The sequence below is a fragment of the Mesitornis unicolor genome, unplaced genomic scaffold, assembly GCF_000695765.1.
Source record: "Mesitornis unicolor isolate BGI_N332 unplaced genomic scaffold, ASM69576v1 scaffold17557, whole genome shotgun sequence".
Classification (NCBI taxonomy): domain Eukaryota; kingdom Metazoa; phylum Chordata; class Aves; order Mesitornithiformes; family Mesitornithidae; genus Mesitornis; species Mesitornis unicolor.
In genome coordinates, this window is record NW_010194497.1 from 11,197 (window position 1) to 23,237 (window position 12,041).

At 41.4% G+C, this 12,041-nt stretch overlaps 1 protein-coding gene across 1 annotated transcript in view; it reads right to left on the bottom strand.

Annotated features, from left to right (window-relative positions):
* LOC104543264 (ARF GTPase-activating protein GIT2-like) overlaps positions 1-12,038 on the bottom strand; it is a gene marked incomplete at its 5' end in the record, with an annotated part of 16,703 nt that extends 4,665 nt beyond the window's left edge. The window contains 10 exons of the mRNA XM_010187833.1: positions 1,256-1,438; positions 1,573-1,655; positions 5,048-5,137; positions 6,427-6,675; positions 8,811-8,960; positions 9,750-9,889; positions 10,647-10,758; positions 11,070-11,167; positions 11,509-11,581; positions 12,018-12,038. Coding sequence (XP_010186135.1) covers positions 1,256-1,438; positions 1,573-1,655; positions 5,048-5,137; positions 6,427-6,675; positions 8,811-8,960; positions 9,750-9,889; positions 10,647-10,758; positions 11,070-11,167; positions 11,509-11,581; positions 12,018-12,038 — 1,199 coding nt within the window. The remainder of the gene's footprint in view (positions 1-1,255; positions 1,439-1,572; positions 1,656-5,047; positions 5,138-6,426; positions 6,676-8,810; positions 8,961-9,749; positions 9,890-10,646; positions 10,759-11,069; positions 11,168-11,508; positions 11,582-12,017) is intronic.
* Positions 12,039-12,041: the final 3 nt, after the last annotated feature.

Sequence of the window (12,041 nt, forward strand, 5' to 3'; positions counted from 1 at the left end):
AGAGAAAGAGAAAGGACACTGTGCCTGGGAGGCAGGGACAGAGGCCAGAGTACCAGGAGGCAGGACCACGCTGCAGGGGAGCTCTCTCAGCCCAGGGGACCAGCGTGCCGAAGCAGCCCAGGCTGTGTCTGAGCTTGAGCGTGCCCGCGCGCTCTAACGGTCTGCTCGGCCAGTTGAGCACGGAAAAAGGAACAGAAGAAAGTGAGACAAAAAGGGTGTTTCATTAATAGATTACATTCCTGCACCATTTTATTATTCTGATTATCTATGCAGTTTTATCTACAACGTTCCCAGCATGAGCTGGAAGCCGTATTATTACATCCCTGAGTATCTCATTTTGTTAAGGAAACGTTCCCCTGCTGCAAGAGGGGAACAGTGGAACAAGCCCACTCCATCTCCTGGCTGTGCAGTTCTCAGGCCAGAGACAAAGACAAGGAAAACAAAGAACAGCAGCTTTAGAGTTCAACATTTTGCAAGACTAAATTCATTTAAGTACTGGCCAACACCCCACTCCACATATGATACATAAGAGAAAACAAGAAAGAACATAACTTAACAGGTTGTTTAAAAAATCAATGATTTTTTAAAAACAATTCAAATACTGTAAACTGTGATATATATAAAACCCAAAACTCATCTAAAGCTTCCCTTGCTGTTGCTTCTCGTTATGATCTGTGAAAACAAGCAGCAAGGGATTACAGTGGAAAAGGTTGCGGCCAAGGGCAACGAGCTCAGCACAAACACGTCTTAACTCGCCATCCAGTGTGAGAAGGAGAGGCCCGTGCTGTCCCTTCTAAAAATAGAAAAGTACCAGAAGGAAAAAACACAGAACAAAAGTGGCCCCATTGTTGTGCACTTCTCACAGCAAGGCAGGAAGCGAGGGCTAACACAAATTACAAAAGGCAAGGACGGGCACAGAACCTGGGACAGGAGGCAGAATGTAAGACCTGCCAGTCTGCAAGTTCAGATCTTCTGGATAACAAAGCTGTTCCAGACCCAAAACGTGTCCATACCTGGGAAGACGTAACTCTATTTACAATCTTCCAAGCAAGCAGTACAGGAGCACCACCTGATGACCAGCCAAGGGCAGGATCACTTTTACTCACTCAAAGCTATTCTGCAAAGTTATCATTCAGTTGGGCCAGAAGTCCCTGAGGGAGCAGAAGCTGCGTGCTACCTGATGTGCTGAGAGCACCTGGAGAATTGTCCTTATTTCCTCACAAATTCCAGAGCTTTTCCAGCACTCGTGCCTTACCTGTCATGCTTGTTCTCTTGTGCCGCTCGCAGAAGCTCCTGAATGTTCTTAGTTATCTGCTCAGTTTTCCGAATCACATCTTCTGTACTGGGCAAACTGGAGCTGGGGGCTGTGTCGGTGTCTTCAGGGATGGATCCCTCCCCCTGCCAAATGACGCTCCTCTGCCGGCCCTTCCTGCCTGACCTGCAAAGGAGCACAGCAGAGATCGATCCTGCAGGTTAGAGCTGGCTGCTCACACAACTCCCTGTCCTCCAACAGCACCGTGCTGTGCTGTCAGCTGTGTCACTGCACCCTCAGCTCTGTGTCACCACACTTACCCCGTCTCCTCCAGCTCCAGAGCGGTGGTGGGGTTATCGTAGTCGCTCTCAGACACGCTGCTCTGCTTCTCCAGCTTCGAGGCCTGCAATGAATACAAACTGATTTCAGATCTGTGCAGGAAAGAAGAGCCCCAGGCCAGTGCCACGTCCCACATGTGTGGTCTTGCTTTTTAGCACAACAGCCCCTGCACCAGCCGCTACCCTGGAGCCTGGCGTGACTCCCTGCCCTGTGCTGGGCTCCTGCTGCCAGCTTCCACCTGAGGCCCCAGGTGCTGCTGGCACAGCACGGCCCCACCAGACCCAAAGAAAGGGCTCTGGCCCAGCACCCAGCCAGGCTCTGGAGCAGGATAGATGGTCACAACACGGCGTCCTTCCCCTGCCACCAAAACTGCCATGTGGGCATAGAGGTGGACGCCAAACAGAGAGGGCAGGACCACCACGGAAAAACAGGCCAGACCAAGAGCAGGAGGCCCACAGCAGCCTGGAGGCCAGACACGGCATGAGAGGTTGAACACGAGTTGAAACCAAACCCAGCACGTGAGGCTGAAATGCGAATCGAGGCCCAGCACACGATGGGAGGCCCATGGCAGAGTAGGAAGCTGGACCAAGCATGGGAGGCCTGTGATAGAGGTTGAATCAAGCATAGGGTCTGACCACAGAGCATTGGCTGACCTAGGCATGGGCAGCCCACCACAGGATGAGAGATCAAAATGAAGGTAGAGGACTGGTGCAATGGGAAATCCAAAATAAAGACAGGGGACTGAAATGATGGTGGGAGCCCATTGCAGAGCAGAGGTCAAACTGCAGGTAGAAGACCAAAGGAAACATCCAAAACCAAACTGATGAGACTTGGAGCCCACTGCAGACTTGAGGCCAAAATAGGGGTAGGAGGTCAAATAAATGAGAGCTGTGGCCCACAGCAGAGCATAGGATGAAACGAGGGTGTGAAGCCCAACCATCAAGAGTAGAGGGCCACTGAAGATGGCTCATGTAACAGGGTCCTTCACCATTCACCACTGAAGAACCAGCCTTGGAGCTCTGCAGGAACTCTTAAAAGGAGGGAATCTCAAGCGTTAGACTGCAGGGGACACCTCCAATTTGCATCCCTGATCTATACACTTAGGAAATAACACTTCTGCCTTGAGGGCAGACCAAAAATGTGACTAGAAATTGGTTTTCGTTGGTTAAGATCCAGCACATTTGTTAAGCATTCATCTAATGCCAAACCCAATAATTCTTAACTCTGAAGCACCTGGAGTATCAGCACTTTCCATCCATTTTCAAGTTACTCTGCACAGAAGGAAAAATCAAGCATTTTTTGAACACTCGTCTCTCAGGAAGGCTCGCAATGTCACTTGTAGAAGTGACATGTTTTGAAGATTTGAAACTATTTGTGTAGGGTCTGACCTTTCCCTTTTCCAAGATGTATAGTGAACAACATGATGAGAGGCAAAGCTCTATGCTATAGTCAGAGATACAAATGACAACAATGAATTACAAGAACAGGATATTATGGAATCAGTGATATGGTATAAAATCAGTGTACAATAAAGACAAACAAAACCTCTGCAGGTTTCTAGTACTACACAGTACTGCTGTCAGCTGCAGTCAAATCCAGGTTTGCATTTGACCAAGCAGGATATTCCCTTGCAAGTTTTATCATCCAGCCCTACTTGCAAATCTAGTATTTTCTCAACCTGTATGTCCAAACACTGAACAGTCAAAATAAAATGGGGACACAAGAATTGAAGAAGCAGGTTCTTTATCCTGGCAGGAAGAAGCCAGATCATGACCACTCAACATCTAAACCCACAGACTTGGGGTTTTCTGAAAGATTTAGTACTATATAGTAAAATTTCACTGAAGACTATGCAATGCTTGTCCAAGAAACAGACTGTACAGAGTTCATTATGTTAACCACACAGAAATAGCAGAGCAAAAAGAGAGAACTCTTCTTTAAAGATACTCAAACTCAGTTAAGTCTTACAAAGAAATAAATGAACTCCTCTCTCAAGTTTACTCTCAGAAAGTCTTGTTTTACCACAGAAATAAGCAAAGCCTCAATCTTGAACACATGATACAAAAAACTGGGTATATGCTACTCATTATTCTCTAAGAAATGAGACAGAAACATCTAAAAACAGCCCAAAGGGCCTCATATCAATATTTGCTTTGAAGTTAAGAGGTTTAGTCAGAGCAAGACCTCAAAATGTAATGGACTCATTCTGATGACGGAGGCTCCTTTCCGCAGCAGGGCAGGTTGGTAGCTCGGGCAGGGCAATCGGCAGTGCCCAAGCCATGGGCTGTTCGCCTTCAGCATCCATCAGTGTGACACAACAAGCTGTGCCTGCTCAGAGTCCGTTACTACAACCCCTTCACAGCCCCAACTGGATGTTATTCTAGAGCTGCAAATACCATGAGCTTTTCCCATCTTTGGAATCTGTAACTTGCCACCAGTTCAAGGATCCCAAGTAAAACAGTCTAAAAAGAAGCTGTCATGGACAGACTCGTCTATCAAACTGTTTGCTTTGCTAAGTGCGTCCTTTTTATGCTTGCATCTAGCAAACAAATTTGAGTGAAACCAGATTTAAGTGTCCTGCTACAAAAAGAGAACAGTGTTTACAAAATGGTTAAGAAGCTGGGCAAGGCTTCCTCAAAGAGCTAATAGCTCACAGATGAGGCCACAGCAAAAACAGTGTCTTTAGAACAATGTGAGCTTAGAGAATGCATTTAATGGTTTCTCGGTAACACTGCAACTTTTTTCCTAGTCAGTACTGCAGCTAACAAAACCCCTACAAAGTTCCGTAGATCCTGATGGAACATTATAGGCTGCCTTTACACACTCTCAGTGTCTTTAATCTCAACTTGAAAGGAGTCTTCCTAAAAACAATTCCCATGCTCAGTCTTTCAACTATCAAGGTGAGCAGCAGAGTAGCTGATACTAAATGTATCAGAGGACAATATGAGTATCTGTTTGGACACTTAAAGAACTCACTTCAAACAAAGTAATAAACATCTGTAAGATAAACAGTCAATCAGTACCAATTTGGATTGGTGCAAGCTGAGAGCCCCCGAAGAAAGCAGGCTTTAAAGCCAGGACCCAGCGCGCTTCGTACGCCTCATGCAGTGCGTTTTAGTCAGTAGGAAAAGTTATACATCGGCTTATGAAATATCAGTGAGTGCCTGCCAAATTAATGTCCAAACAGCAATCGACTTCTCTTCTGGTTGTTTTCAGTGTTACGCAGTTGAAGAAATGATCTGGAGGGACTGTGCATGGTGTTAAATGCCAAAGATTTTAGCCGTTGTGAAGTTAGAAAGAGGCAAGTATCCACAGCGTGTGGCAAAGAAACAGAAAGTGATGAAATACTGCTCCATGCAAGCATGAAGGCTCTCAGCAAAGGGGAGAAGACAGAGGCGTAATCAAAGGAGATTGCCACCTCCTCCAGGTAAAAGATCAAGTGGGAAGGTACTTAACCCTTCGTGTGCTTTCATCCCTTGACCAGCAAAGCGTGGAGGGGAAGGAAGGTAGAGATGAAGAGGAGGTCACAAACGCACTCCTCCCGATCTAAAAATGGGAAAGAGAAAAACACTCGGGAAAACCAAAAAACAAAACACAAATAAATTCTTAACTGAAACAAAGGAACACTCTTAAAACGATGGAGATGACAAAGCAAGAAAGATTTTGAGAACTTGACTACGCCTGAGTGGGACTTTATTCTTTCAAAATGCGATTGACTTTGTGTTAATTCTAATATTGATATCCCAGAGGTGCTAAATTCCACAGAGAATAAAATACATTCACCATAATACCACATTAATTAACTCCACATAACAAGTTATTGCTTCAGAACCACTACTTCTATCCAAATTTCACACCAAACGACCAAAGGACCTATACAAAGTACTGTAATATTTTGCAAACGCTGCAGCAAACAAAAGAATTCTGACATTTCTGCTGCCAGAACTGCCTTTGTATCAACACGCCAATATAGTTTAAAACGATCCAGATTTCATAGTTTGAAGTTCTCATTTATTTAATTGAAAGGGGGGAAAACCCATCATACAAATTTCTCTACTGATGCCCCAGTGCACTCAACGATCTGCTTTGGAACACGCAGGGAAACATACATGGAACATACTGAAAAATGTTCAGTATGTGCCTAAAAAAATACTGGTTTACATTTCTGCCCACAGGGCAACTGAAAAAGATGCAAAAAGTAAAATTAATAAGCACTTGTGTGTTGGGTCGCGTATCTAAAGCGTGGACACGTCAGTGCACAATCCTCATGGCCGACACAGAACTCCCTCTCCACTACAGCACATCAGACAGGAAAATACTAAACCTGAAGAATTTGTTCAGCTGACAGATCTGAACCACCTTCAGCCTCCAGTTCCAAACTTGAAATAACAAACTGGTGGCTTAATGAAACAGTTAGCTTCAATTTTACTTTACTTTTGGAAGGTGGTTCTGAAATTCCACAAATTGGCACACGTCTGTATATCTCAAAGAAATCCAGGAACTTTACCTACCTTCTTGGAATACTATTTATTTATCCTCTCTTTGTTTTCAAGCAGCCACACATTGTTTTAACCACAATACATATATGCCAAATACCAAAACAGCTGAGCAGAAGCTAAAAGCTCCAGTTTACATATTCCAGAATTGTTCTAGCTCTTATTTTTCAAAACACCGAGCTCCTGCAGACATGTTAATACAGCAAACATTAACAGTTCTTACAGTTCAAATTTACTCTGCAACACAGGGTTGCACAGCTCTGGTGAACGAGCACAGCTGGAACAGAGAGAAAAGCCGAACGTGAGAAGAAATGCAGAAGCGTGAGCAGTTGTACTTACGTGTGGAGGGAAAGGCTGCAGTCTCGTTATGCTTTCTTCTGGGTACGTGACCTCTCCCATGGGGAGGTAGGGTTTCTGACCTGATCCAGTCTCATACATGGACATGGGTCTGCTACCCCGCGCAGACGGTCGGCGCTTTAAAGAAGAATTGTTGGTTGGGTCTGTGTATTCAGAACCACTTTGGACCTGATAGATATTGGTTGTGGCCTGTCTTCTGAGGTTGGTATTCTCACTCTGTAGCGTTTGAAGCTGAAAGAAATGTTTAGCAGTGGGACTTTGTTTTTCTAATAGCAAGCGTCAAAAGCAAACTGACTCTACAATACACGCTTGTCAGCTTTACTAGCAAATCCAGCCACTAGAAGCTGATTTCTTTTTCAAAATCTACTTGACTTGCTTAGTATAAGCACAGAAACATTTATGCTTCAGATATGGAAATATTTATGTGCTGATTTCCAACACTTTTTGCTAAATTACATTGTAAAATTGGCTGTCACAGTTAAAACACACAATCCATTTCTTCCAGCCTGGCTGTACTGGCACATGAATCGTGTAATATAATGAGGCTGTGGGGGGATGGACTGCCAACAAAATCTTTTTTCAAGCAAAGTGGTCCATTTCAGCAGTCAGTACAAGAACTTAAAGAGGACTTTAACGTAAGGCTCATGAAATCTGAAAATGCCAAAACTACAGCACAGACACCAGAGGCAGCGCAAAGGAAACCAGAGCTTGCTCTGCAAAGCAAGAAGAGAGCTTAGTTTATGAAAATTCAGTATCAGCTACTGCTTTCTAAGAAGCCAACAAGAAATAATTTTAAAGCTTCTTATACTATGTATTTGGTGGATAGTAAAAATGCAACAACTTTAATTTTTTTGGTGGAGTTACTCAGAGTAAGTTTGCTATATTAACACATCATAAAGAAAAGATGTAAAGAAAGTCACTACCAGCAATTCTCTAATAATGATTGAGTAGAATATTTTAACAGTTGAATGCCCTTTAAACAGGAAATTGTGTATTTACCACTTGCATTTACTTTGCATCATACGAAACTTCGAGACCATTCCTATTTTGCCTAGAGCACTTCCCAGAACCTTAAATCAAACATGCAGGCTTCTATCAAGATAATTTATGCTTTTTCTCCTCACTTGGTGTACTCTGTAGAAAGATGCATCAAGTCTTAAGATCTGAGGATCAGCCAGAAGCCAGGGTACCCTTCTGAAGTTTGACACTGGAGGCAATTAAATAGGTCAACTTTATAGTGTCCTCCTTCCAAAATCCTTCCATATTTTATAAACGCTCTTTTGGTTCAGTTTTAGCCAACAGCTAATGTAAACTCAGACGAAGCTCTTAACCACCTATAAGCACCAAAAAAACCCATGCAGGCATAAAAACTAACTTTTTCCATTAGAACACCCATTAAACTAACTGAGCTATTTTCATTTTTATTTAGGAAGAATGTACTCTAGAGTAGCGGTCATCAAGTGCCCCTCTTTAATTAGCCTCTTTTGCTTAGTAATTGCCACGCAAAAGATACACAGTTAGGTAGCAGGATGATACATAAAGTGGACTAGATTATTTTTTTTAGTTGTGACCTTCTAAGCCCTTGCTTAGAAAACAAAGATAAAAAAAGAGCTTCTTGAATGACATAAATGTCATAAGAATTGCTGGTTGTACAAATATATTGGTGTTTTGCAACCCAGCAGAAAATTCCCATGTTGGACTGAAGTTCCCAGTAGCTCCGAGCTAAGCCAGCTCTTACACCTCCCTCCCAGCCTGCACCTGCAATGGTGCACAGCTGCATCAATCCTTCATCAATCCAGAGCCACTCTATATCATATATACGCTACACATCATACATACAGCATCAGGACATAAAATCAATGCAACTCATCTTCAAGGTGAGCCCTGGTGATGCCATCTTTCAAAATGAGTTCAACTGCAGCACAGCAATGATCTTTCTGCTGCTACACCACATAAATACTTACTAATTCACAGGCCCTAAAGATTTTTTTTACCCTAAATATCTGTTTAAAGAAACTTAACACAAGTGAAAAGCTAATTCAATTGATGAAGAGAAATGCTTAACTAGCCCAAGTTGTTAAAAGACCAAGGAAACCCCCTGAGATCTCTTAAGCTCCTCTCAGTATTCACCACTGCAATGGATCTGAAAGGCTGAACACAACTGTAACAGAGGGATGACACTTAAAGATACTCAAATCTGCTGAATTAGCTTGGCCTTAGACACGAAGAGCTCAACAGGTCCATTTGAAAATAAGTTTTCCTACTATCCTAATATTGGGTAATTGCACCTTCAGTTTCAGCAGTTTTATTCTGGTCAACTTGAGACACATCAAGAAATGAAGTGGTTACACGATTGTGCCCATTACCTTTTTCTGCATGATTCTCAGCTCATCACTCAAGTTGATGTTCACTTTCATCAGCTGCTGAATCTTTACCTCGGAAGCCACCAATGCATTTTTAACTTGCATATATTCTTGGGCTGTCACTGGTCCATCTGACAAGTCTGAATCCAGGCTCTATGGACAGAAAGAGAACAACAGTTACACCACTGAAAAAACACACTACTGAAAGAAAGTAAGATAATGAGATTTCGACAGCTTTTCATGTGCTTAGTTTAAGGGAATCATGGTTCAAGTTAAGTTCGAGTTAGTAAGATCCATCCATTAAAATAATTTTAGTCCAATATAAAATAAATTTTAAATCAATCAACTCTTAGCTCCTCTATGTACAAAACCCTTTTGCAGTGCCGTGACACAATACTCTTACAAACTAATTTATTTTTTAAACATGCAATAAAGAAATGGAAAGTCATAAAAGATCAATTACTAAATATCTCTGTTACCAGGGAAGATTAAACTAGAACTACTAGGTTTACTGCCCCTCTTTTATAATGCTGCATTACTTCAGAAACACTCAGTCACTGCTGGTCTGCTGCAAATATTTCTTCAGTAGGAAGCACTAGATGTTTATGAAATACCATGGAACTGCTGAGTAAGAGTGTTTTGGTAGATCCAATTATTTCATCTATGCAATTAGATCTACACCTTAACTCCAGACACACACAGTGGTGCACATTAATTTTCTAGAGGAGCATTTTATTTACAATAAAAATTCCTTAAGTCACAACACTTAATTTTGTTAAAGTTCAGAGACTGAGGCACGATTCTGAAATCAATTTGAAAATTACAGTATTAATTTCCTGATAACGTACGCATTTTAAATCCCCTCACAAGGGGAAAGAAAGATTCACTACAGATTACCTTTGTTAGCAAAATTTGGAGCATGTATAAATATTTCAAACCCACCTTCTGTCTGTTTGATTTAGCATTTGTTTCCAGATCCGTATCTTCATCTGAAGCAACGCTGTCATAATCAGGCTGGTCATTATCCTGACTTTCACTGCTATGTTGATTGCTGATTGATTTGAGTATCAGTTCCACATTTTCTGTAGATACACATACACCATTTAAAAACACAGGAGTGAGTTTGGAGAAGAAATGGAAACGCACACTTTAAAGTAAAGATTTTTAAAAAGTGAAATCAGAAGAGATCTTCAATCAGAGGCACAACACAAAACGTCATAATAAATTCTCATTTGAGTTGCCCAGTTAAAAAGAAAATAATTTAGATCCACTTAATAGGTACGGATTATTACTGTCCAAAAGGTCAAAGTTTTATGGTTTTGTCTTTTCTTTTAAGTCTTCAGACAAGTGGTGAGAACCATGCTTTAGCAGTTTAATAAAAATTCACATGAGGGAAAAAAACCAAAACAGACTACACTGGAAAAAGATGTCAAAATTCAAATGAATCGTACAGGCAAAATTAAAAGTTAGAGATTTTTTTTTTTATTATTTTCTCTCCAGAGGGAGAATTAGTGTTCAGATGTGGTTTCAGACCATCATGGCTAGAACTATGGCTCTGTCTGGTTCATAAAAAGATGTTCCTGAATTGCCAGTATGCCACTTGATTTAATTGCATAACAAATACTAACCTTAACAGACAGATCTCCTGTACTTGGGCATTGTTTTGATGGCCTAATGCACATTCTCAACAGCTTGCCATCCACACTACTTAGTTCTTATTTATAAGAACAGTATAAGTCTCTTTCTTTATTCATATAGTACTTCTGAATGACACTATGGTATCAAATAAGCTACTGAAGAACTGCATATAGAACAGCCAACAACAAAAAGCATACTCACCTTTTGAACCAGTGAGAGGATTCCCCTGTTGTCTCCGTTTGGCATCACTTAAAATATCTATAACTAATGTAGCAAATTCATGGGCATTAAATCGAGCCAGTTTCTGTCTTCCCTAAATTACAGAATAATGCAGAGAGGGGAAAAAAAAAAACAACCAACATTGTGTATTAGATGAACAGCAGAATTGCCAGGTAAAACTAAGACTGTAGCACTGACAGAGAGTAGATTGTTCAATTACATTTATTGCAAAAAGTGTGATTTAAATTATCTGACTGCACCCTCGAGGGCACAGAAAATGTGAAACTGTTTTAACCTCTTTACAAGTAGTAACCTTCTACAGTGATGAGGTATGGTACAGCAATATTACTTAGAATACCCAACCCATTAAATAAATAGTTTTATGGTATTAAGAAGATTGCATACCTGATTCCTGGTTGAGGAATACTCAGGATTTACGGGAAGAAAAGGGACCACTGTGGTCTCTGTCACAAGCATACTATGATTCTGAGTAGCAAGCCAAACTGCTCAAGGAAGAGGAAAAAAGAAAAAAAAAAGGAAAGATTAACCTTCCTGTACCATTTGACAGTGTTTCTTGTCAAAGAATAAAAGACTGCAATTTCAAACACAAACACAACCAATTCAAAGGAAGGCTTTTTTCCCCAGAGGGCTCTCTACTTTGTAAAAAACACAAGATTTTTTCCATTAACATCACCTTCAGACAATGCAAGACAAAGGAACTACCATTATCGGTAATTACTGAATACAAAAGTACTTCAAACAGAACATATGCTTGCACAAGCATCTTGTATGCAATATAACAATTCACATCTATTTTATACACATTCCAGAAAGCCTCATTCACCTGCATCTGTTTCCCTCCTGTCCACTTCATCATACACATCCATGGCAAGTTCTTCAAACAAGTGGTTGCTTAGCTAAGGGTAGAAGAGAGTAATTACAGCTTGAAAATAAATGAAGCCTAACATGACCTCCATAACATAGAAAATATGAGAGTACAACTCTGCTCTTACTTGGCTGCTTTTCAGCCTAAATAACTGCTTGTTTCTCAGCCTGCATAGTGAAGTAAACCATTACACAGACTTGTACAGCCACCCAATACCTACATACAGAGACAACATCACTGTTCTACCCTTTTCCTTTACTGGATAATGGATTTTTTTTTCCTCTTCTATCTGATCACAAAAAGACCTTGTTTATTTGGGGTTAAGCAGACCTATTGTGGGAATTAGGTATCCAGACACCACTGTAGATCTGGGCTTCACTGAACAGTGAAGACTCGCTTCATGTAGTGCAGAGTTTGCCACGTCCAGGCAAAGATGTGTCTCACAGCACACTGAAAGTTGTACTTACAGACTGAAGCTTCTTCTTAGCTGC